Source organism: Nuphar pumila, chromosome 3 (assembly GCF_984573655.1).
Source record: "Nuphar pumila chromosome 3, dmNupPumi1.hap1.1, whole genome shotgun sequence".
Lineage (NCBI taxonomy): Eukaryota > Viridiplantae > Streptophyta > Magnoliopsida > Nymphaeales > Nymphaeaceae > Nuphar > Nuphar pumila.
The window spans coordinates 44,345,017-44,372,591 of NC_143251.1; the positions used below are offsets into that span (position 1 = coordinate 44,345,017).

General features: G+C 37.5%; 1 protein-coding gene across 2 annotated transcripts in view; it reads left to right on the forward strand.

Moving 5' to 3' along the window:
- Positions 1-27,575, forward strand: part of LOC149842758 (putative plastid-lipid-associated protein 10, chloroplastic) — a 46,784-nt gene that overhangs the window by 14,519 nt on the left and 4,690 nt on the right. For both annotated transcript variants that reach the window (XM_089999407.1, XM_089999408.1), the window contains exon 5: positions 5,094-5,171. In XM_089999407.1, the coding sequence (XP_089855533.1) occupies positions 5,094-5,171 (78 nt within the window). The remainder of the gene's footprint in view (positions 1-5,093; positions 5,172-27,575) is intronic.

Genomic DNA, 27,575 nt, shown 5'->3' on the forward strand with positions numbered 1-27,575 from the left:
AGCCAGCAGCTTGTGCCAACATTTGGCATGCAACTTTCTAGAATCTCATCCGCTATCGGGGTATCTACATGCCTCGCATGGCCCGATACCGTCCTCGATAGACAGGATACATGTTTCTCAACAAAACCCCCGCTAAGAAGTTCGCTCGAACTCTGAATCGTCTGCATGACTACGTACTCGAAGAACCAGGATCCTTGCGAGATATCCCTCTCCTTAGATGAGGATGAATCGCTAAGCTCCCGACTCAACTTTTGTCGCAAGAGGGAGAGCGATAAGTGCCTCTTGCATCCTCCACGAGGATGCCTCTAAAGCGCATGCAATGAGCGAGAACTTGAGCATCATCTGCAGTGGCAAGGCAATAACAACATATATGCAAAAGCAAGAGCCTGGGCGCAAAGCATGACAGTAAAGTAAAGATTGTAAGCAGGAGTGCAACGCAAAGCCTGGGCGCAATGCGCGACGACAAAGTAAAGACTGATAGAAAGTAAAAGACAAGATCTTAAAACCGCATCCTTGAGTTAAATGTGCTCGTATAAATATATATTTGTATATATATTTACTTAATTGTCCTTTTTAGTTAATTGAACTTAATTCAATTGTCAAGTCCTTCGTGCAATCTTCCCCTACCTTGGGGAGTTGCGAGCTTGCTGACGTCTGCGGGTGTAAGCGATGGACGGCTCTGGTCGCGGAGCACGAGCGGGATCTGTCGTACGAGCTGCAAAAGCGACAATCTTAGCAAGCTAACACCAAAAAAAGGTCGGGGGCACTGCCATCGTCCTGACGTGAAGGAAGCAGAAGCAGGGGTAGCGTGCCCCCGACGAACCTGCTTTACGAGCAAGAAACAGGGGCAGGGGCTGCGAGCCCCTACTGACTTGCTGTTAGCGAACTACGAGGAGGCAGGGGCCTCACTCTTGCTGACAAAAAGCCACAGAGGCAGGGAGCTCATGCTCTCTGCCTGCCAGGACAGAAAAGGCAGGGAGGGAGTAGAGGCTCCCTGCCGGACCTGCCTTAACAGGAAACAGGACAGGGGGCGCAACCCCCTGCTGAAAATGAGAAAGGTAGGGGCTCTGCCCTTGCCGGCAACAAGATCGAGGCAGGAGGGCGAAGCCCCCTGCCAGAAAACAAATAAGATGCAGGGGGGCTTCGCCCCCTGCCCGGAATTAGGAAGAAGGCAGGGGAGGCTTCGCCCCCTGCGAAGAAACCAATGGAGGCAGGGGGAGCCTCGCCCCCTGCCGGCAAAACACAGGAGAGCAGGGGGAGCCTCACCCCCTGCCGGGAAACACAAGGAGGCAAGGGCCTCGCCCCCTGCCGAAAAACACAAGGCAGAGGGGCGAAGCCCCTTGCCAGGAAACACAAGAAGGCAGGGGCCTCGCCCCCTGCCGGAAAACACAAGGTAGAGGGGCGAAACCCCCCGCCGAAAAACACAAGGTAGAGTGGGGGCAGGGGGGTAGAGGCCCCTGCCAGAAAACCACAGGAGGCAGGGGGCAAAACCCCCTGCCGAAAAAACAGCAAAAGGCAGGGGCTTTGTCCCCTGTCGGGAAAACAAGAAAGAGGCAGGGGCTTTGTCCCCTGTCGGGAAAACAAGAAAGAGGCAGGGGCTCCGCCCTTGCCAGGAAAATCCACAGGAGGTAGGGGGCGGAGCCCCCTTCCGGAAAAGCGAGCCGACACAAGGAGCGGCTCCCTGCCAGCAAAATGAAAGAAAGGGGGGGGGGGGGGGGAGAAGAAAAGAAAAAAGGGGGAGAAGAAGCGGCAGAGGGGTACGCACCTAGGCTGCCAGCGGTAGGTGGCCCGACGCAGGGTGAGAACGGGGGGTGCCGGAGCGAAAGGCGGTGCGTCGCCGATGCCTTCGCTGCAGAGAGAAGGAAGAAGGTGGTGGCTGGCAGCTTTGGTCGCCGATGCCTTCGCAGCAGAGAGAAGGAAGAAGGTGATGGCTGGCGGCTTCGGTCGCCGGTGACTGTGGCCGTTGGTGGCTGCGGGGGGATGAGAGGAGGCAGCCGGGGGAGAGAGCAGTGATCGCCAGGTGGAGGGAAGGCCGCCGACGTGTGGGGGAGGGGATCGATGGTTGTCCCTCCCATGCGTGCTTTATTGTTTTAAAGCATGCAGTCAGTGGCAGCAAGGTGGTGCCCGACCCGACTGCATGTTTGGATCCGGGTCGGTCCGAATTCGGATCCGACCTGGATCCAACAATTTTTTTTACGAGTTTTACAAACAGTCCCTATTACAAGAACATAATTATGAAAATACCCGTAGAGGGTGTTTCCTATTACAATCTTAGAAAAATAAATATATATAATATGTAAACACATATATATATATATAATATTTACACAAATATATATATATATATATACCTATATATGTATATACACAAATACATATTCAATATATATTTTAACCTATGTCACATGGGTGCATGTACGGGTACGGGTGCGACACGTGTGCGGAGCAATTTCAAAAATTTTGGACACGGGGACACGACTATATATATATATTTAAAAAAATATAAATATATAACAATAATAAGATTGTAAATTTTAAAGCAATAAGTTGACCGGTCAAAGTTGACAATATATATATATATATATATATATAATCATAAATAGACAAAAATAGACTCGGTCAAAGTTGACTGAGTCCAAAATTAATTTTAATAAATAGACAAAAATAGACTCAGTCAAAGTTGACCGAGTCCAAAATGTGGATGGACTCGGCTCCGGTGCATTGACCGAGTTTGACACTTCGTTGACCGTGTCCACCCCGTGTCCAAAGCCGCACCCGTGTCGGGTACGGGCGACGTGGGTGCATCGGCCTTTTAGCTGAGTCCATGTGACTTAGATTTTAACAGTTACTCTCGCACTCAAGGGAAGCCTCTTTTCTTTGAAAGAGCCATTTTGGAAGGAAAGTGCTTCCCCAGGGAGGGAGGGAGGTATGAAACCATTTTGATAGGAAAAATGATTTTTAGCATTTATTACGTGGGTTCCACCATATATTTCTCATAGACATGTTTGTTTCACTCTTTGTAGAAAAGAGACCCTACTTCCTCTGAGAGATCTTCTTTCATAGGAAAGGGCATGAAACAACACCCCAATCCCCCACCCACCCAGCCACCCCCGAAGTGTATTTATTTGGGAAAATAAAATCATGATGACTTTCTCCTTTCTTATCTGTTGGTGGTTTGTTTGGGGAAGAGGAAGTGGGAGGGTTGGTGAAGAAAGATACTGTGGTTACGTGAAATACTCAGAATCCATTGAATCATTTACACATAGAATGGGAGGAATAGGGAGGGGTAGTGAAGCAAGACACTATAGGTTCTATGAAATCCTTAAGATCCTCTTGAATCATTTATGTAGGGAAACTCCTTTATCATGTTGTTCATTTCCCTACTGTAATGCCCGTCCAATGCAATTCCACTTGTGGAGTAAAATATTAAAAGTCTAGACTGGCAGTGTGTTGGTTACTTGGTTGTTTCGTAAAGGAGAGATTGACATGCTGGGAAATCACTTGATGTCTCTCAATTAGATGGTTGTTTCATTTTCTCCATTTTTGTTGCATATATTCATATGCTTATTTTGAATAGTGGTGGATTATCATGCTCTGATGTTGGAAATTTTTGTTGAAGGAAAAGGGGGTCAAAAGTGGCCTCATTGTAAAATTCTATCCACTTCTATTGTTAATGTGGCTTGGTTGCAAAGGTTTACTATCATTTCATGCATGTAGCATGCTTCTGTGGCCTAGTAACTTAACCTGGTCAGTCTGCATCAAAAGTTGGCTGTTGTTAGGTTCACAATTCAAATGAATGGTCTGCTTAGTTCATCAAATTAAGTAAACAAGATACTAAGATACGTTCTCTGGGTGGGAGGACTTAAAAGGTTTTCCATTCTCATCCTACTACAGCACAAGATTAAAAGTTTCATGGATCACAGTTTTGATTTTATGGATTGAAGGTGCACATATTGGGTTCAGTATGCTTTTTATGGTGACATCAATCCCAAATGGCCATGATTTCTGCTCTATGCTCTTGAAGCTAGTGGAGGTCAATAGCAAAAAGAAATGATAATACTGAGGTAAATATATCGGGTATATCCTAAATATTATAAAAGCATAAGCAGGGGTTGTACCGTTGTAGGTACCAAAAATTAGATGCTTCATTACATTTTTTAAAATGATGTTCTTGTCGAACATATTTGCTACAGTCGACTGCATGTGTGGACAACCTGGAAACTCATGTGCATGTTCTTTTGACTCAATATGACACTGTATATGTGTTCAGCATGGTCAGTTGGCTAATGATCAAACCTTGGATCTGTGAAATCATGGTGTTGTCGACCGTTGATTTATGAAGCCCCCAAAACACCTGCTTATACATCGGAATCAGATGATCTACTAAGAGGACCATGCAGATCACATCTGTAGGGTTCAGTTTTCCTAAGAAAAAAAATAAAAAAAAGAAAGCCAGACTCCAGAGACCACAGGCAGCAAATATACACCCAAATTTCTCTTTGAACAAGTGAACTTTTTTGTGGATGTTTTTCTATTTTGACTTTTAATTACTTAATCCTGATACAAAGGAGGCTTTCTCAATGCTTTATGAACCTCATGTTTGTTAGGTTGATCTGTAAATGATCCATCGGTATCTAGAACACTATATATATATATATATATATATATATATATATATATATATATATATATATATATATATATATAGTGAGAGAGAGAGTGGTGACTGCACAACCCTTAGGTGCTCAACTACCAGCAGGATGACGCTGAGCATCCATCGCGTGGCACGATGGACACTCGATATCAATTTGCACCAAAGACCTCTACTGGCACACTAAAAGTGTGTGCCAGGAAAGGTCCCAGCCCAGATCTTTACTGGCGCACATTTAGTGCACCAGTAAAGCTATTTTTGCGAAAATTGATGCTGAGCATCCATTGCGCCATTTGATGGATTTTCAACGTCATCCCGCTGACATTACTCTCCTAGTGATTGCACAGCTACACATCACTCATATATATATATATATATATATATATATATAAGTGCTTAGCTTTTAGTTTTCTCTTAACATTTGATTCATTTTATACTGCAGGAAAATGGAGCAACTTTACTAGTTTCTGCTAAGTTCAATGTTGTTTCTAAGCGTAATATATACTTGCAATTTGAAGAGGTTTGCCTTCTAAAACCATAGTGATCTTCATATTCATGATTATGCAAGATAGTTTCATCATGGGCACTTATGGGTTTGGATGTGATGCAGCAGTTGGCAAAAATGGGATACATTTGCTTGGCTTCTTCTTAGAGGTCTTTTCCTTTGATTCATATACACATACCTGTGAACAACGGGTTCTTACCTTTCTCAAGGTGCATCTTGCCGAAATATGTGCAACTTTGGCAGTCTAATTATTTAAACGGAAGGACTGGGTATTTACTAATGGAATTTATATGTTGTTATAGTCATTGCACGAAATATGTACCAACTTCCAAGTCATGACCAGATTGTGTTGTTATGCACAGAGACTAGATTAGTGTGCCCTATTTTGTTGCTTAATTTGTGTATTTCTAGTAGTGGCACAAACTCTTAAGTTGTACATGTATATATATATATATATATATCAACCACAAACAACAACAACTACGCCTTCATCCCAAAACAATTGGGGTCGGCGATATGAACCAAAAAAAGAAAATCATTCTGGGTCTTCCACATGAATCCTTCTCCTCCAATCATTTCTATCCAATGCCATGTCCTCGGTGAGGTTCAAAGCATTCATATCCTTTCCTATCACCTCCATCCATGTCTTCATAGGCCTACCCCGACCTCTTTTAACTAATATATTTTTCCATTTCTCCATCCTTCTAACTGGAGCATCATTAGGCCTTCGCCGAATATGTCCAAACCACCGTAAACGATTCTCCCTCATCTTATTTTCAATGGGTGCAACGCCTACCTCCTTACGTATCTCCTCGTTCCGAATCTTATCTTTTATTGTATTTCCACACATCCATCTCAGCATACGCATCTCAGCTACACTCATTTTTTGAATATGATGTCTCTTGGCAACCCAACATTCTGTACCATATAGTAAAGCGGGCCTAATCGTCGTCCTATAAAACTTTCCCTTCAACCGCAATGGCATTCTACGATCGCACAACACTCCAGTTGCACTCTTCCATTTCATCCACCCAACCTTTATCCTATGATTTACATCTCCATCAATTTCTCCATACTTTTGAATGATAGATCCCAAATATTTGAAACAATCATCCACCTGTATTTCTTGCTCACCAAGCTTCACTACACTCCCATCATTACTTCGTTGCTTACTAAATCGACATTCCATGTATTCTGTCTTACTCTTACTCAACTTAAAATCTCTTGCTTCCAATGTCTGTCTCCATAATTCTAACTTAGCATTAACCTCAGCTCTAGACTCATCAATCAAAACAATATCATCAACAAACCAAATACACCACGACACATTTTCTTGAATTGATCTCATAAGCTCATCCATCACTATAGCAAATAGGAAAGGGCTTAAAGCAGATCCTTGATATAACCCAACCGTTATAAGGAAAATTGGTTGTCACCCCTCCACAAGTGCGGACATTGGTTACTACTACTTCATACATATCTTTAATTATACTAATGTACTTGAGATAAACACCTTTCTTCATCATTGTCCACCAGAGAACGTCCCTAGGTACTCTATCGTATGCCTTCTCCAAATCAATAAAAACCATATGCAAATCTTTGTTCCTCTCTCTATTTCGCTCAATAAGTTGTCTAAGAAGATGTATAGCTTCCATAGTTGATCTTTCAGGCATAAAACCAAATTGATTCTCCGATATCATGACAACCTTCCTCAACCTAGACTCAATCACCCTCTCCCAAAGTTTCATAGTATGACTCATGAGTTTTATACCACGATAGTTTGTGCAATCTTGTATATCACCCTTATTCTTATATAGAGGCACTAAAGTACTCTTCCTCCACTCATTAGGCATCTTATTTGTCCGCCAAATCTTGTTAAAAAGATTTGTCAACAATTCTAAACCTTTCTCTCCCAAGCATTTCCAAGCCTCGATAGGTATACCATCTGGGCCAACTGCCCTTCTTGATTTCATTTTCTTCAAAGCCTCTGCAATTTCTTTCTTTTGAATCTTGCGCATGAAGTCACGATTCATCTCATGAAAAGGAATGGAGAAGTCTCAAAGATCCTGAGCATGACTTTCTTTAAATAGCTTATCAAAATATTTTTTTCATCTCTCCTTAATCTTCTCATCTTTGACTAAAACCCTTTGCGTTTCATCTTTGATACATCTAACCATACCCAGATCCCTCGATTTCCTATCTCTCATCTTTGCAAGCCTATAAATATCCTTCTCGCCCTCTTTGGTATCCAACTTGTCATAAACCTCCTTATATACCTTATCCCTCGCGTCCAAACTACTTTTTTAGCTTCCTTCTTTGCTATCATATACTTCTCCAAATTCTCATTATCACGACTCTTACTTAGATTTCTATAACACTCTCTTTTAACCTTAATAGCTAATTTGACATTCTCGTTCCACCACAATGTATCCTTACCTAGTGGTGCATCGCCTTTAGACTCACCCAATACCTCCTTAGCCACCTTTCTCATTCCACCCGCTATCTTATTCCACATTGATTCTTGTAGAGAGATGCACCAAACCCTAGGTAGAGAGAGAGAGACGGCTGCACAGGAAGAAAAACTCGTTCATTCATATTAGGGTTGCTCTCTATGTTAAATAGAGAGAGGCCAAAACAATAAATTACATCTAAGTCCATTATTAAGTAAAAATATCAAATAACCTCCAAACTAAGAAGATTTAAACTTAAACCACCTATTCTCAACACTCCCCCTCAAGCTGGAGCATAGATATCAATCATGCTCAGCTTGTCACAACATTTTGAGAAATTTGGTCTAGCAAGGGGTTTTATAAACATATCTGCAACTTGATCTTCCGACTTTAGATATTTGGTAGTGATATGTCCAGCTTGAATCATATCCCTTACGTAGTGGCAATCAACTTCAATGTGCTTTGTTCTCTCATGAAAGACAGGATTGTTCGCTATATATGTTGCAACCTTGTTATCGCACATCATGGTCATAAGAGATGAAACCTTCACCTAAAGATCATGAAGAACAGTACGAACCCACATAAATTCAGCAGTTGTTTGGGTCATAGCCCGATATTCTGATTCTGCACTCGACATGGAAACCACATTTTGTTTCTTACTTCTCCAAGAAATCAAGTTGTCTCCCAAAAACACACAGAATCCTGTGGTAGATTTTCTATCTACTACAGATCCAGCATAGTCAGCATCAGAATAGGCCACTATCTCTAGAGTTCCACCTTTCTTGAACAATAACCCCTTTCCAAGAGAAGATTTTAGTTATCTGAGAATCATTATGTCTGCATTCCAGTGTACCTCAGTTGGTTTGTCCATAAACTGGCTAACTTTGCTTACTGCTAAAGCAATATCCGGCTTGATCACAGATACATATAATAGCTTCCCTACTAGGGAGCGATAGCTTTTGCTATCAACTGGTTTTGACCCTTCTTCAAACAACTGAACTTTATGGTCCATGGGAATATTTGCTGGTTTTGCTCCCAACATTCTCGTTTCCTTTAATAAGTCAAGAACATACTTCCGTTGAGACAAAACCATCCCTTCACGGCTCCTAGCAACTTCTATACCCAGGAAATATCTAAGTGAACCAAGGTCTTTTGTAACAAAGTGCTTTTGAAGATGAGCCTTTGTGTTTTCAATATCTTTCACATTGTCTCTTGTAAGAATGATGTCATCCACATATACCACCATAACAACTATGCCTGAGTTAGTTTTCTTGATAAATAGAGTATGATCTGCCGCTGACCTATTAAAGCTAAAGCATGACATCACTTCAAACAACTTTTGAAACCATGCGTGAGGACTCTGTTTCAAGCCATAAATCGTCTTTCTCAATCTACACACCTTCTGACACTCCCTCTCAACCTCGAAACCTGGAGGTTGTTGCATGTAAACGGTCTCAGATAGATCCCCATATAGAAATGCATTTTTCACATCTAATTGGCACAAGCTTCAACCATGCTGAACAACTACTGAGAGAAGAAGACGAATGATACCCATCCGTGTAACAGGAGAAAAGGTTTCAAAGAAATCAATACCATATGTCTGAGTATACCCTTTCGCTACTAATCTGGCCTTGTACCTTTCAATAGAACCATCAGATTTGTACTTTATTGTATATACCCATTTACATCTAACAATGTCAGCATCTGCTGGGGAATCAACTAGATCCCATGTATGCTGAGAGACTAAAGCATCCATTTCTTCTTGCATAGCCAGCTTCCAGCGATTATCAAGCTCTGCCTGTTGATAGTTCAGAGGAATAGTTTCAGCAGATAAGGCTGAAATAAAAGACTTCATCTGATTTCCAATTCTGGCATCGGAGACAAAATGAGATATGGGATATAAGGTACATTGTCATGTCCCTTTTCGTAGAGCAATAGGCCTGTTATCATCATCATGAAGATCACTATTGTCAGTAGAACTTACCTCAGGAGAAGAAGAAGATGAAGGCACTTGCAAAGGTGGAGCTCTACGCACATATACCAATGGAGGATTATGAAATCTGGAAGAGGATGAAGTTTGGTTCGGTAATGAGGGCACGAATTCTAAAGGAAAAGGAGGTATAGGTAATGAAAAAGACTCAGCTGGATCAACCTGCATCGGGGAACCGGTACTAGAGTAATATGGAGTGGATTCCAAGAAAGATACATCCGCACTGACATACTCTCGGCGAGAAATAGGATCATAGCATCGATATCCCTTTTGATTTTTGGGATAACCTATAAATATGCATTTTGTAGCTTGAGCAGCTAATTTATCACGGTCAGGACCAAGTTTGTGGACAAAACAAACACATCCAAATATTTTGGGCGAGAAAGAGAAGAGTGGGGCATTAGGTTTTAGGATATGTAATGGAATTTGATCACCCACGAAAGATGAAGGCGTGCGGTTGATCAGATAACAAGCAGTGGTAATCGCATCACCCCAGTATAACGCAGGAACATTAGATTGAATCATAATGGTCCAGGCAACATCAAGCAGGTGCCTATGTTTTCGCTCAGCCACCCCATTTTGTTGAGATGAATAGGCACAGGAAGTTTGAGGTTGGATGCTATGATCTTGGTAAAATTGTAACAGAACTTTTGATTTAAACTCAAGAGCATTATCAGTGCGAACAATCTTGACAATAGATTCAAACTAAGTTTTTATTTCAAGAATTAAGGATTTGATAATACTTGGAACTTCAGATCGTTCTTTTATTAAAAACACCCATGACAACTTAGAGAAGTCATCAACAATAACTAGATAGTATTGACACTGAGTCCTAGTAGGAATCTTACTAGGACCCCATACATCTGCACGAAGAAGTTCAAAAACTTTATTACTAGACTGACTCTGACTCGAAGGGAACGAACTTTGATGATGCTTGCCCGGCTGACATGCTTCACACTGAAATGATGTGGTGAAAGGAATTTGAGGAAAGACTGAGCGAAGCTTTGACAATGAAGGATGACCAAGACGACGATGCCACTGAACAAGACTGAATGAGTGTTCCACTGCAGCATGAACATTACCCATTGGATGATGTAGGTAGTAAACTCCATTTTCTTCATAGCCTTCACCAATCTTCTTCCCCATCAGCAAATCCTGAAAATGACAACCCATCGGATCAAATATTACTCTACAGTTTTGTTCTCTTATAAGGCAACTAACAGAGAGTAAACTTTGAGGAAAATTTGGAGCATGAAGAACATTTTTCAACTGTAATGAGGAGGATATAAAAATATTTCCCTGACCAACAACCGGGGAGGAACTCCCATCGGCTAATGAGACTCCTCGATGAGCATTAATATCCTTTAGATCTGAAAAAACAAGTGAATTTCCACACAAATGTCTGGATGCACCAGAGTCAATAATCCACTTACTGTCAGTCGGATGAAGATGATTTCCGGTTGAATAGGCAACACCAGCTACAGGAAGGGTGGAACTCAAAAGACAAAAAGCTATCAACTCATCATATTTAGCACGACTGAGTAGTGATACTACTGTCACTTGTAGAGATATTTTCCTGTACCTTTGTTGCCTCGAGAGTAGTAACATTTGCTTTAGGAGCATATGACTTTGATGAAGCAGAGGTTGGTCGGCCATGCTTATCCCAACAACGATCTTCTAAATGTCCATATTTTCCACAGAATGTACATTGAAGCTTTCCTTTGCCTCCCATGCCTCGTCCATGACCTCGTCCTCTGATATTCTGAAGATTTTCACGCCCATAACCAGATGAGACAACTAGAGCAGATGACTGAGTTGCAGGCTGAGATTGTGGAAGAGCGATCGCAAGTCTACTCAGACGATTATATGCCTCAGCAAGAGTAGGTACATCTGAACCAATCAACATTTGGACTTTTGCAACAGAGAATTCTGAAGATAAACCTGTAAGAAACCGAGCAACCATAGTTTGTTATTGATGATCCTTTTGTTTCGAACAACAGAGGGGTTTGTGAGCATTAAGTCTTTCAAAGGCAGCTTTGACGGAGGCATAGTACTGGGCCAAGGTCTGATCTCCCTGCTGTAAATTATATATCTCCTGTTCAACTTGCAGGATACGACTCACATTAGTCTCTTGTGAGTACGTATCTCGAAGATTGTCCCACATCTGTTTGGCTGTATTATAGCAAATTAAACCATCTGCAATAGGGGGTTCAATACTATTCATAATCCACGACATAACTATGTTATTATCTTCATCCTAGGTAACATATTTTCCCACTTTTTCAGTGGGTTCGTCTTCCAACAAGATATGTTTTCTACGATGTTCAGATACCGACATCATAAACATTCTGGACCACCTGGCATAGTTAGTTTCATTCAACCTTACAGAAGAGCCGTACGAAAAGGGATTGGCAAATGCCTTATACTCTCCAATATGTTCCAATTTGGAATCACATTTCGAAGTTTCAGCCATACTGAAGATATACTTCTGTTTCAGTAGAGATAAAAATCTGGACAGACTTCAATCAACACAAGGAATAGCGTGTGTTACACTCACACATCAACCGATACGACAACCAGCAGCTGTTCACACACACAAAAAGACCACGACAATAAGGAACAACAGCCCACAACAAGAATATTTTCCGAGCACAGCAGAGAATCAAGCCTGCAATTTCCACGACAATAGTGAACAACAACCCACAAACATGAATAATAGTTTTAATTTTTTTTCAGCACAGCAGGGAATCACAACCAACATAACTATGCATACGCAGAAACTGAATCATAACAGAGGCTGCTCCCAGACATATATAACTCAACAGTTAGTCATATCTCAATCATGAGCAACAACACAACAAGTGCGATTGCTGTTTTTCCCAAATAACAGGAAGTCACGACAAGAAATCACAAAAACAGAAAAAACCACGACAAGGAGATTGCTGTTGTGCCCAAACATCAGGATATCACGACAATAAAACTCGGCAACAAAACATCACGACAGGAAATCCAGGAAATCACGGCAGAGATAAAACTCGGCAACAGGGAATCACGGCAAAAAAAAAAACCAAAAACGAGGAGCTACCAGACCAACAGCACGCATCCTGCTCCCTTAGATCTGATGACAGATCTGGGCCATGACCTTGGTCAAATCCCAGATCTGTTATCAGATCTTACACAGAAAAATAAACAGCTGACCTGATTGAAAAAAAAAAAATCGTTGGTGTAGATTAATCGTAGTTTGATCACGCTCGATCACGCTCCCACGATCGATGACTCTGATACCATGTAGAGAGATGCACCGAACCCTAGGTAGAGAGAGAGAGAGAGAGAGAGACGGTTGCATAGGAAGAAAAACTCGTTCATTCATATTAGGGCTGCTCTCTATGTTAAATAGAGAGAGGCCAAAAGAATAAATTACATCTAAGTCCATTATTAAGTAAAAATATCAAATAACCTTCAAACTAAGAAGATTTAAACTTAAACCACCTATTCTCAACAATTCTGAATCCTCCTCGAGACACCAATCAACTTTCTTAACTACCCGCTCTACAAACATTCCTTGTTTAGCTCCTTTCAGTGCCCACCACTTAATTCTAGGATCTATCCTATGTCTATCCCTTTTGCGGCATTGTCTAATTCTAAGATCTAAAATTAAGACTCTATGTTGTGTAGTTACACTTTCTCCCGGTATAACCTTACAATCGATGCAACAACCCTATCTCTCTTTCTAAGTAGGAAAAAATCTATCTGACTCGTATTAACCCCACTTTTAAATGTTACTAGGTGAGACTCCCTCTTCCTAAACCAAGTGTTTGCTAAGATCATATCATAGGACAAACCAAAATCTAAAATCCTTTCTCCACTTTTGTTTCTTTCTCCTATACCATAGCCTCCATGGATACTCTCAAATCCATCCCTACTAATGCCTACATGCCCATTAAGGTCACCGCCGATGAAAAGCCTTTCTCCATAAGATATCCCTTGTACTACTCCATCTAAATCTTCCCAAAATTGATGCTTAATGGAATCATCTAAGCCTACTTGAGGTGCATAAACACTAATAATATTAATAATATCCGTACCTAATACTAATTTAATAAGTAAAATCCTATCACCCTTCTTACGGACCTCAACTATATTATCTATAAACTCACGAGTCATAACAATCCCTACTCCATTCTTATTCCTATTTATTCATGTATACCAAATCTTATATCCCCAAGGTTCTATCACTTTTGCTTTCTCACCTACCCATTTGGTCTCTTGTAGACATAAAATATCAATCTTTCTCCTACACATAACATCTACTAACTCTACCAACTTACCAGTTAAAGACCCTATGTTTCAAGTGGCTAACCTAATTTTATGGTCTTGGACTAACTTCTTTACCCCCACCCGTCCAACAAAGTGAAGGAACCCTTGCCTATTTGACACCACACCCGGGTGCCGGTGCGACGCGTCGCTTCCGGGCGACGACCTAGCAACCCTTGCCCATTTATCACTGCCTCCGGGCCTATAGAGTACAACACGTCGCTCAGTAGGAAACGCCCCAACGAAATTCTCATATTGGTTCATATTCATAGGGTATGACTAAGTTTTTATGCTGGCTGTCACAGGCCTACCTAAACCCTCCTCCTTTATCCGGGCTTGGGACTGGCAGTGTATAACTAAACAGGTATACACATAAGGAGTTATATATATATATATTTTATTTATAATAATATAATAAGTAAATACCCATTAGGAGTATTTTGGTCATTTCAGTCCTTGTAATAGGTTGTGCCCATTAGGGGAACATTAGTACTTTTACTTTATTCTTTTTTTGTCCTTTTCTGTTTTTATAGGGACTATTTGATCAAATACCAAATAGAGCTGTTGGAACAGTCCAACAACTCTATTGAGGTCTCCCTCTCTCTTGTATGTATATAAATAAGGGATTTTATTCCCTTTCATTTACTAATGCTTCTCTTAAGCATTCATGCTCAATAAAATATATATTTTTTATATTTTTGTGTTTTTTTTTAAAATTCTTTTATGTCTTGTATGCACTTAATGCTTGTGTAGTGCCTTAGTGCTATTGGATTGTCCCTTAGTTGGACTTGTGTATGTGCATGTGTACTTTGTGTTTATGATCAAGTAAGCCCTTAGATGCCTTTGTATTGTGTTTTTGCATATTTCATTACATGGTATCAGAGCCAAAAAATCTTTCTTGGTATTTTGCTTTATTTTTAGGTTTGGTTCTTTGGTTCGAGTTCATGCTTTGTGATCATTTTGTGGCTTGGATTCAAGGGAAATCTTGGCCCGGTATGTATATTAAACCTTTAGTGTTATTTGAGTTATCTTTCGCATTCATTATGCATGAGAAAACCTCAGTTTTTCTTTTCTTTGAAAAGTTGTTTGTTATTTTTGTTAAAATCTAAAATCTCTAAATGCTTTTCAAATTATTGTTGGTTTTATTTTTATTAATTTTTTTATAAGGTTTATAATATTTGTTTGATCTTGTGAAATAATACGTGTATGCTTCCATGAGATCTAGTTGAATCTTAGATTTTTTTGAACTCACCTTATTTAAAATGTATGTATATGATCTAGTAATTTTTGAGCATGTGTTGTTGGCATTTAGATGCTTTATTCGAATATTTCATGGGAACAAATGTCAAATCATGTTCGTATTTATTGTTGTATTGAACTTTGGTTTGGTTTGTTTTGAAAAATTGTCAAATATTTTTAAAAAAATTTGAAATATTTATTTTAAAATGGTTTTGTGTGTCATTCACAAGTAGGGATGCACACCAAACTGAGCTGGCTCGGGCTCGAGCTCATCCGCTTTCGTAAATGAGCTGAGCTTGAATCGGTGTATGAAGCTCGAACGAGCTATCGCGCAGAGCTTGAATGGCCTGTCGAGCTCGATAAGGCTCGACATGATTGATAAGGCTATGTTCATTGCAAACCCCATATATATAATATCTTTGCAAAAAAAAATCAGAATTGCACCATTACTGTAATGGCTAGGGCGTTAGTCTTTATTAATAACGTATTGGGTTCGAATCCCACCTTTTGTGCCTTTTTTCGTTGAGAATTTTTAGTATGTATATATTTTTTTCAGTAATAATAATAAAAAACCATGTTTTGGCTTAATGGTAGGTCCCTTGGTTAACGTTAATGAAGTCAGGGGGATCAAATCCCTCCTCCACAAATTTTTTTTAATAAATCTTGTTTAAGCTCGGAACCGAGCCGAGTTCAGACATTGCCTTACAAGCTCGACTCCGAGCTCGAGCCGAGCTTGGACAAAGGGATTTTGAACCTAGCCAAGTTTGATCAGCCCAGGCTCAAACTCGGCTCGTGTCCATCCCTATTCACAAGTATGATTTTATGAGATTTTGCTTAACTTGTGTTTGAAATTTTCTTTTTTCTTTTCTCTTTGATATATTTTTATATGAAACATAAAATATTTTATGAAGTATTAAAAATTGTATGTGGTTAGGATCTTAGTGAACATGGATACCTTGCTATTTTTGAATTTTGAATAAATAATTTTTATATTGATATATGGTCCTTGTGCACTTGTGATTGTCTTACATGATAAATGAGATTATCTCTTCGTGCACAAGGTATTGAGCATGATTTCTTATGGAAACCATTCACTTTTATAAATGCCTTTTAAATATGTTTTTTTTTTAATTATTAAAAATATTTATGTTATTAGGTGTTTCTCTTGTTGGCCCTTTTGTGGTCCTTGTGATTGTGTTATTTTCGTAGTCTCATGGCTCTTTAATGAACATTATCTTACATGTTTTGCATGAGATTTAAATATTATGCTTTTTTGTATACTTAGTTTTTATAAAATATTAATTTGAGAATTATGAGAACCTTCTTTGTGTTTTCCCTTTGTGGGTATTAGAAGTGTTTCTATTGTGGTTCACTTTAGTAATTGTCCATTATTCATTGACATGATTGTTCGTAATTGAAGACTCTCATTGGTGGACATATTATCTTGTCGTATCATTGCATGTTTTTACTAAAAATTATTTGCATCATGATACCTCACATGAATTTTAAGTGTTATGTTTCTATTGCATACTTATGATATTCAATAAAATATCATTTTTTATATTGTGAGACTTCTTGTGTAGCTCTTTGTGGGTTTTGTGGAAATGTTCCTTAGAAAACAAATTTTTTTTATCCACTTAATATTGGTGGACATTTCGGTTGGTGATTGAAGGCTCTGTAAATGCATTACTTGAGGATTTTCTTGTCTTGAAAATTTTTGTCTTATCAATTCTTGTTCCTTGGGATTGACCTCTGAACTCATTGTTGTTGGAAATCCGAGTTAGTCATTAGAGTGAGTTGTGTGCACACCTTATGTCATCTTGTCAGTTTAGGTATATATTTAACTGGTAGGTGATTGACCTCAGTTTTTATGAGTGTTTTACTACTAATTTGTTTGTGTAACTTGTTACAATATTGGACGCTTGATATCTTGATTTTTCTGTGATGATAGTTATGTTTTTAGAACCATAGAGTTTCAAAAGATTTTTAAAATCGTTATTCTTATTCTTCTTGTTGACATTAGTTTGTTTTCATTACAAGCTCTCTTACCTCTTGTGTTTCCTCATCTTATGCCTTTTATTTAAGTGTCATTTTATTTAGACAAGTGATGTTTTTCAAATGTGGTGAGTTATGTGCACCGGTTGGTTATTTACACTTTTTTTGTGTTTGTTTTGTCCATACGTGGCATTGTGATTATGCCCTTGTTCTAATAGCTGCTACACTTGTTTAAGTGTAATTTTATGTAGACAAGAGATGTTGGTTATCCATACTTTTTGTGTTTTTAGCCCATTAGTGGCATTGTGATTTTACTTTTGTTCTAGTAATTGATACACTTGTTTAAGTGTCATTTTATGTAGACAAGAGATGTTGGTTATTCACATATTTTGTGTTTTTTAGCCCATTAGTGGCATTGCGATTATGCTCTTGTTCTAGTATCTCATATGCATAATTGTTTATCTTTTCTTTATGATTTATATGTCCTTTAGTGATAAAATTCTCTTATGATATATATTTATTTTTTTCTTAAAAAAATGTTGATTTTGGGTTTATGATTTGATTTCATAAAAATTTATCCTTGAAGTATGCTCCTCTTATCTTTCTTTATGATTATCTGATGTTTCTCTTGTTCAAAAATATATTTATTTTAAAAACTTTATAACTATTGGGTTATGATATTTTTCTTTGTATAGTTGGAACATTTGTTTTGTTCTATCTACAGCTTCTTAAAGATGTGATGGATTAAGAAAGTAATATCTTTGATGGATCATATCATGAAAATCAAGATAACCGATAAAAGCGTTTGGGGACGATCACCAATGAAGACATTCAGAGACTTGTATTTGCAAAATTCTTTGATGTGACATAAAAATGAAGACTTCTAATGAAAACACTTGAAGACTTTAATTCTTCTCATTAATTCTTTTTGTATTTTCAAACTTTTGGTATATCACACCTCAAGTTTGAGGGGAGTGTTAAGTTGTATATATATATGTATATATATTTTATTTATAATGATGTAATACGTAAATACTCATTACAGGTATTTTGGTCATTTCAGTCTTTATAATAAGTTGTGCCCATTACGAGCGCATTAGTACTTTTACTTTATTTTTCTTTGTCCTTTTTTTAGGGATTATTTGGTCAAATATCAAATAAAGTTGTTGAGTTCTTTTTTGACTAGTCAACATAGAGTTGACTAGTCAATAAAATTAATACCTCAAAGAGCTCTATTGAGCTCTCCCTCTCTCTTCTATGTGTATGAATAGGGTTTTTTATCCCTTTTCATTTACTAATGCTGATTTTAAGCATTCGTTCTTGATAAAATATATATATTTTTATATTTTTTAGTTTTTTCTTTTAATTTTTTTGTCTTGTATGTACTTAGTACTTGTATATGTCACGAAATATGCAGAAAAACAAAACCAAAAACCACAAAGGGCATATGATAACACAAACACAACGTGCACGTGCACAAGTCCACCATGGGATAATACAAGGTGCCAACATGGGCAATACAAACAACCACTAAAGGCAATACCATGTATTAAAACACATAAGCAAGAATAAAATAAATAACATTTTATTCATAATATACTCACAAAGTGAGTTAGAATGCATTAGAAGAGCATTGGAGAATAAACAGGGTTCACCAAACTCTATGTTGACTAGTCCAAAAAGAACCTAATAGCTCTATTTGGTCTTTGACCAAATAGTCCTTATAAAAACAAAAAAGGATAAAAAGAACAAAATAAAGTAAAAGAACTAAAGTACCCCTAATGAGAACAACCTATTACAATGTTGTGAAATGATGAAAATACCCCTAGAGAGTATTACTTATTACATCATTATAAATAATATATATATATATATATATATATATACAACTTAATACTCCCCCTCAAACTTACGATGTAATATATCGAAAGTTTAAAAATACAAAAAAGAATCAATGGAGAGGATCCAAGTCTTTATGTGTCTCATTGAGAGTCTCCATCTATGTCACATGGGTGCGGGTGCGACACTAGTGTGGCGCAATTTCAAAATTTTTGGATACGGGGACTCGAATATATATATATATATATATATATATATATATATATATATATATAAAGACTCTGTCAAAGTTGTGCCAATTAGGAGACATGTGATGAGTTGTGAAACCTGATTAAGGGTTTTTTTTCCTTACAGGAGGGGGGGGGGGTGGACCGCACCTAGGGTCGGGTTGACCGAGTCCGAGCCACACCCGTGTCGATGCGGGTGCGTCGACCTTGGAGCCGAGTCCGTGTGACATAGGTTTCCATCTTTATGACACGTTAGAGAATTTTGCAAATATAAGTATTTGAATGTCTTAATTGGTGATCATCTCCAAACGCCTTCATCGACTATCTCTATCTTCATAATATGATGTATCAAAGATATTCTTTTCTCAATCCATTACATCTTTAAGAACCTGTAGAGAACAAAACACAGGCTCCAACTACATAAAAAGAAGATATCCTAATCAAATAGTTCCATAGTTAAAAAAAAAACTAGTATATATATTTTAAATAAGAATAACACTCAAGTACAACAAAGTAATAAATTTAAGAGAAGCATACCTCGATTATAAAATTTATAAAAACAATTTCAGACAAGCATAAGCCCATAATCAACATATTTTTCAAGAAAACATAAATATTGACTATAAGAGAATTTAATCACTTAAAGAACATTTAAATTATCAAGAAGAGATAAATAATCATGTATTAATAATATCCCAAATTTTCAGAAAAACCCTTCAAATAGAACAAATAATCAATTTATACTAAAAACAATATGCACATAGAGTATAACACTTAAAAAAAACCCTCAAGAAAAGCGGAGTTACTTAAATTTATGCATACAACAATGTGAACAAGATTATAAATTAGAAACATTTATATATATATATATATATGCAATGTATTTAATGCATATAATAATGAATGAGAGCAATCCCATAAATCACAACTTATTAAAATTCACTCACACATCCTAGAATGCATTTAAGTACAGAGGACCAAATAACAATTTTAAAACATATATATATATATATATATATATATATATATATATATATATATATATATATATGTTATCAATTAAATGCATACTATTTTATTGATAAGCATTTTTTCATACAAGGAAAACAAGTAATCACCTCACTAGACTTCCAAACCTCAAAAATCAAGTGTATCAGCTACTAGAACAAGTGCATATACATAATGCCACTAAAGGGCCAAAGAGACACACAAAGGTGTGTATAAATATCTCTTGTCTACATATAATGACACTCAAAACAAGTGTATCAGCGACTAGAACAAGAGCCTAATCATAATGCCAACGATGAACTAAAATCACATATAAAGGTGTAAATAAATATCTCTTGTCTACATATAATGACACTAAAAAATCATGTGTATCAGTGACTAGATCAAGTGTATAATCACAATGCCAATAATGGGCTAAAAACATATGACAGTGTGAACAAACATCTCTTGTCTACATATAATAACACTGAGATGAGAGATACAATAGGAAGAACACACGAGGTAAGAGAGCTTATTAATGAAAACAAACTAATATCATCAAGAAGTATAAGATTATCAATTTTAACAATCTTTCGAAACACCATGGTTTCAAAACAGATAACCATCACAAATAAATATAATTATAAGCATCCATAATAATAATGGCCAAATAAACAAATGAGTGATACAACACACACACAAAACCAGAGATAAAACTATTGAGATGTGAGTTTCTGGGTCTAGATACAGATTGATTAATGTGTTTTGAGTATCATGTTTTTGCTTGTAACTGTATTTTAATATTTCTTTTGTTGCCCCTATTATGTATCTTTTCTATGTATTATAGCTAGGGACATTATTGGAATGTAACCTAATGGTTAATATAAAAAACCCACGACCCATGAGGAACGATGTGGAGAATCAGTTGTTGCATCCTTTTCTTCTTTCTCTCTTATTTCCTATAAACTGTGTTTGTGGTGCAGATCTGCACATCTTATAAGGTATTAGAGCTCCTTCGTGGTGAGTTTCGAAAGATCTTGGTGTTTCCCTTCCTTTTTTTCTCCAATCTGAAACCTTAGACCACGATTTTGGTTTTGGGTTTTCTTTTTCTCAAGTCTTTTTCTGATCTGAATCTGGACCAAGATTCAGATCAGATTCCCTTTCTTAAGGACGTGAATCTGTTTTTCATGTTAGTTTCGATACCCTAGACCGCGACTTGGTTTTGGGTTCTCCTCCTTTTCTAAAGTCTTTTCCTGATCTGAATTTGGACCAAGTTTCAGATCTAATCCCTTTTCTTAAGGATATGAATTTGTCTTTCATGTTAATTTTAAAACCCTCTGTCCTATTTTGTTTCAGATCTAAATTTGAGTTCATATCTGATTTCAAACCCTAATCTCCCAATCTGAGAATCTGAGAATCTGTTGTGTTTTATTTTATTTCAGATCTGAATCTTAATCCAGATCTAAACCTATTTCTCCCTTCAAAAGTAAATCATGTTTTCTCCTCAGATCTGGAACTCGTGAACCCATACCTATTCATTTTTTTAAAAAAAGGGGGCAATATATATTATTCCTGCTTAGAAATTAATATAGCATTTTTTACTGCTGATCAGATATTTATTTTTTGTGACTGTCTGTGCTGCAAAAAAAAAATGCAACAAGCTTCCTCAATCAGTTAGTTTTCGAAAAATTATGTGATGCCCCAAAATTTAAAACCCAAAATTTTTAACAAAAATGTTGAAATTTGTACAAAAAATGTGGATTTTTTTTCCTTTTTTAATATTGACATCATAAACAATTTTAACATTGAGTCTGATTTTGATAATTTCAAGCGAGCCATAAGGGTGAAGTAACACAAGGCTTTTATCAGAATACAACCAAAATATTATTTACATCATTCTTGACAAAATGTACAGAAGGTTCAAAACGTAGGAGCACAAAATATTATGAACAAAAAGTCCCAAGCTTGGCTCTGGATCCTTTGGAGAGTGCTAGTCCTCGACGTCGCTCCTGCACCGCTGCATTCACTGTCTTGTACCTGAACAAAACCCATTAAAGAGGCAGACTTCTGACAGTATGGTAAGTTTATACCAATTCTGGTAATTCAGAAAATTAGACATATTCAGACATTTCAGATAGAACATTTTCACTGAAAAAGTAAGACATAATATAGAACAAAACTGTTTGCATAATTAAGGCATTTTTTCATTTCAAACTGTGATTCAAAAGGTCTTTGTTTCGATAATCAACCATCCACCCTAGTACGTGGGGGAAGACCATTGCTGTCAGCAGAAGCATTTCGGGGGTATATTATTCTCAGATGTTTTAAACCCGGGTACTTGACGATAACAGACTCAAAGCGGGCGGTCCGTGATTGGAAAAGTCACCATTAAGGCAGAACAAAAAGTAGGATGCATCCTGGACTACTGCAATAGTTGGGGTTAGCCTCGGCCTCCATAGACCTACGAGTGAGTGGAGACCATTAAGACACGTCGCTCCCAAAACTCAGAACAGAATCACTCGAGGTTGTATCATCTACCTTCTCCAAGGTAGAGATCAAAATAGAATAAGTTAGAAGGGTTATCTTTATTATAAAGATTATTTTAAGTGCCTTACACTTTGTAGGCCAGAATGAGGTTCAGTAACCCAAGTACCCATTTTTTAGGGTAATAACTAGAGTCCTGTATGTGTACCCCACCCAATCAGTACTTGATATGTATATACGAGTACTTTGCCAATGTGGCAGATCAATATCTTAAGTTTTGTGTGTAGGCATATTTTATTTATCAGATAGTGATTTGTTTCGTATTTTAAGAGTTAATTTAGTTTGAGCTCGCACACAAGCCAAATTCAGAACGGAAGTATGCCCTACACACTACTGTGTACTTGTGACACCAGAAAGGTCTCTCAGAACCTTAGACTCTTTTGGTCTACAATCGTGTTTTTTTTATTCGATGCTAAATATTCTATTGTCAATAGGGTTCTCTGAACTCAGAGCTCTATTCTTGAGCTAAGCAAAGATGCACATTGTTCTATTTATGCTTCAAATATTTTATCTTTGAAGAGGCGAGTATGCGAAAAGTATTATTTAATATGTGCATCTTCAAAATATTTTATTCGGAGTATGATGTGTACCAAACTTTATTTTATTCGAAATCTGATCCACATATTTTATTTGGAAATGATGTATGCAAAACTATTTTATTCGGAAAGGGTGTATGAAAAAATGATTATTTTATTCAGAAAGGGTGTATGCAAAAACTATTATTTTATTATTATCTTATTTCAAATACGAGATGTACCAAATTCAAAATCCAATATATATATATATTTTATTTGGAGTACCATATATATATATATTGTAATCATTCAAACATAAGAGAGCATATACGTCTCAAAGATATATTTAATTATTCAGAATTTACACGCATTTGGCGATAGAACTTACTTTGGAAGTGCGTTGGTAAGAGACAAAAAAATTCCCAAAAGTCCTGGAGGAATTTTCTCTTTGACACGTGAAGATGAATCGGACTGCGTTGCGGGTTGCAATTGTTTCGAACAGAGTTGAGGTGGCGAAGAAAGCAACCAGGCCGAGTTGCTCGAAGAGAACAGTTGGAGAGAGCCGGGTCAACGAGTGAGAGAGAGAGAACCTGGTTGGTCAATAGGTGAACCGGGTCAGGTTTAGGGAGGTGCTGGGGCTGAACTGGGTTTGGTGAAACTGAGTTCAATTCAGTTTAGCTGAGCAAGTATTGGTCAGATGGAAGGTCTTACCAGGCGGGTTTGGTAAGGGTCACCACCACCTGTGGTGAGCAAGAGAGGAAGCTGAGTGTTGGTTGATGGTGAAGCCCACCACCAAAGGATGTAAAAGGAGAGAGTGAGGAGAAGAGGGAGAGAGTAAAGGAGGGAAGGGAGTAGAGAGAGGTGAGGAATAAGTACTACAAGGGTGGGGGCTTGAGCCCTTTAAATAGACGGAGGTAGCAACACAAGGTCAAACAAGTGTTAACACTTGTGAAAACACATGCAAACCATGGGGCTGAACAGTGGGCACCCCTAGGCTTTAAATGGGCCTTGGGTTGGATCTATTATGATCCAACCCAAAGTCCAAGGCCCAGCCAATTCAGTTGGCTTAACTGGACTGGTGCCAGCTAGTTACATTAACTAAGCCCAATTACATTATATATATATATATATATATATATATATGTATGTATTTGTTTTTCTTTGTATATTAAATCAGGGTTGATTGGACTCGGTCAACAGGTGGCTGGACAGGTATGACACTAATGGTCAAAATGTCTTGCGATATTTACAAAAATGATTATTTTACCCTCGAACTTATCGGGTGAGTTTCGAGAGCATACAAACTTCATTTTCGAAGAAACCAAAATCGACTTTCTTAGAATTTCGATATGAATGCAACAATGTGTTCGAAACTTATAAAATAGATCTTAAAAATTATGATTTTGCCCTTGGGGTTATTGGGCATGTTTTGCGAGTGTACGAGCTTCGTTTTTTGACGAAATCACTTATGCTCTTTTCAAAATTTTGATGCGGTCACAACCGTGTAATCTAAAATTACAAAATAAGTCATCAAAAACATCTATTTTATTCGATATCTATGTTTTGAGCAAAATGCCCAAAAAAATTCCGAGTATTACAAATTAAATACCTCAAATTTTCTTACTTGGAAAAGACAGATCTTTCCTTTTATTTGAAGCTAAGATCTTTCTGGTCATTTAGATTGATCGATTTAGACTCCACCAGAATTCATACTAAGGGAAGAAAAGGATGAAAAAGGGGCTGCTATTAAATTCTCACAGGTTCAGAACCCAAAATACATTTCTTGGATAAAATGCGATTTGGCGTATATCACCTCTACACTGTCAGAGGAGGTTTTGGTAAGCATTCTAGATGATTGCACAAGTATGGAATTGTAGACCCAACTTGTGTAAACATTTTCACAGGTTTCTGAGGCCAGTTATGTTTCTCAAAAGGGAGTTCCTAAATCTTAAAAAGAGATCCATGTCTATCATGGAGTACCTTAATAAGATGAAGGAAATTACAGATCAACTTGCTCTGATTGGTCACATCATTTCAGATAAAGATAAGGTACAACAGGTTCTTAATGGATTAGGACCCAAATACAACGTTATCTATACTACCTTATCTTATTTTGATGAGCTGCCTACTTTTGAAGCTTTACATTCTAAGTTGTTGCAATTTGAGATGAATTTAAGAGGAGGATCTGTTGAGAATCCTATAGGGGCATCAAACAATCATTAGGTATTTATTTCAAGCGCACAATTTGGGAAAGAAAGAGGCATGAGAGGACGAGGCAGAGGGTGAGGTAATCAAGGAGGACGTGGGCTGTTTCCACTTCCTAATACACCTCATATTTTTTATCAGGACAAGAAAATACCCACATGCTACATTTGCAAGAAAACTGGATATGTTAAAGCAAACTGCTAGTATAAAGATGATCACAAGTATGTTAGAGAGTAGAGCTCACAGATAACAACAACAAATGATGCAAACAATGATAAATTAGAAGGTGCACATGTGGGGTCAGACCAACCAAATGTTCAGGTACAACAAGTTGATCATTCTGATAGCATAGAAGAAAGGTTCAAAGGAATTACATACAACCGCAGAATTCAAAATTCAATATGAAATTACATACGAGAGCAGTTCAGAACATGAAAATGTTGAATATGAAAATAATCCCAATGAACAAGGACAAATAATCAGAAGATTTGGAAGAGTGCAACACCTCGTTGATAGATGGGTAAGTTATGAAAATTTAATCATGGACCATCAAATATTTTCAGCTGCAGTATCTCACCGTGAAGAACCTCAATCATACAATCAGGCCTCAAAATCTAACAAATGGATTGAGGCTATGAATGAAGAAATGCAAGCTTTATATGAATGTAAAACATGAGATGTTATAAAAAGACCTTCAGGAAAGAATGTAGTTGGATCAAAATGGGTCTTTAAAATAAAATATAAACCAGATGGCAGTATAGAGAGATACAAAGCAAGGCTGGTTGCAAAGGGTTTTACTCCAGAACATGGGTTGGACTATGATGAAACATTCAGTCCAGTTGTGAAGATGAGAACTATCAGAGTTGTTCTTTCTCTAGTGGTGGATCATGGTTGGCACTTAAGTCAATTAGATGTTAAAAATGCATTCTTGCACAGAGACCTCAAGGAGGAGGTGTATAGGGAGCATCCACAAGGGTATAATGAGAAAGATCCAGCTAACTATGTGTGTAGATTGAATAAAGCTCTATATGGGCTAAAACAATCTTCTCGATCATGGTTTGAGAGTTTTTCACTTGAAATCTAGTAGCATGGTTTTTGCGGATTTCATTTGGATCATTCTTTATTCATCTACAAAGGTGACAAATGTTTTACAATATTACTTATTTATGTTGATGATATCATAGTTGCAAGAAATTCCAAAGACCATATTGATGATGTCAAGAGTGTGCTAAATAGTAGATTCAAAATGAAAGACTTGTGAGACCTTAAATATTTTTTGGGCGTTGAGGTTGATCGAGGAAAAGACTCATTAGTATTGACACAACATAAGTACACTTTACTCAACTGGGCTGAAATGAAAGATTGCAAGCCGATATTCACTCTAAGTGTTTTGCAACAAAAACTTTGACGTGATGGAGACATTTTTGATGATCCTACAAGGTATAAGAGTATTGTGGGTATGCTTCAATATCTTACTTTTACTCGTCTTGATATTGTTTATGCAGTCAATCAAGTTTCTCAGTTTATGCACTGTCCTCGTATTACTCATGTTGAGGTTGTCAAAAGAATCCTTAGATATCTAAAAGTGACTCTTGGTGATGGGCTTTGTTATCGGAGAAACAATACTGATAAAGTTGCTTCATCAGTTATAGCCTTTTCAGATGCTAATTGAGCAGGGGATTCAGATGAAAGAAGGTTTGTCTTCGAGTATTGTGTTTTTATTGGGAAGAACCTGGTCTCATGGAACAGTAAAAAGCAGAAGGCAGTAGCTCGATCGAGTACTGAAGTTGAATACAAGTCGATGGCGACAACATCATCTGAAATCATTTGGATTAGATATCTATTATTTGACTTATATCAACAGATGTCAAGTTCTATCTTATTTTGTGATAATCAAAGTGTGATTAAGATATCTCTCATTCCTATTCGACATGGAAAAATGAAGCATATAGAGATAGATTTAACACTTTATCAGAAGCAAAGTTGAAAGTGGGGAGATTTTTAGTCAATTCATTGTGACTCATGATCAAGTTGCAGATTTGTTTATAAAATGATTAAGGAAAGATTTTGGTACCTGAAGAGCAAGTTGTTTATGGTTCTTACCATGCACAACT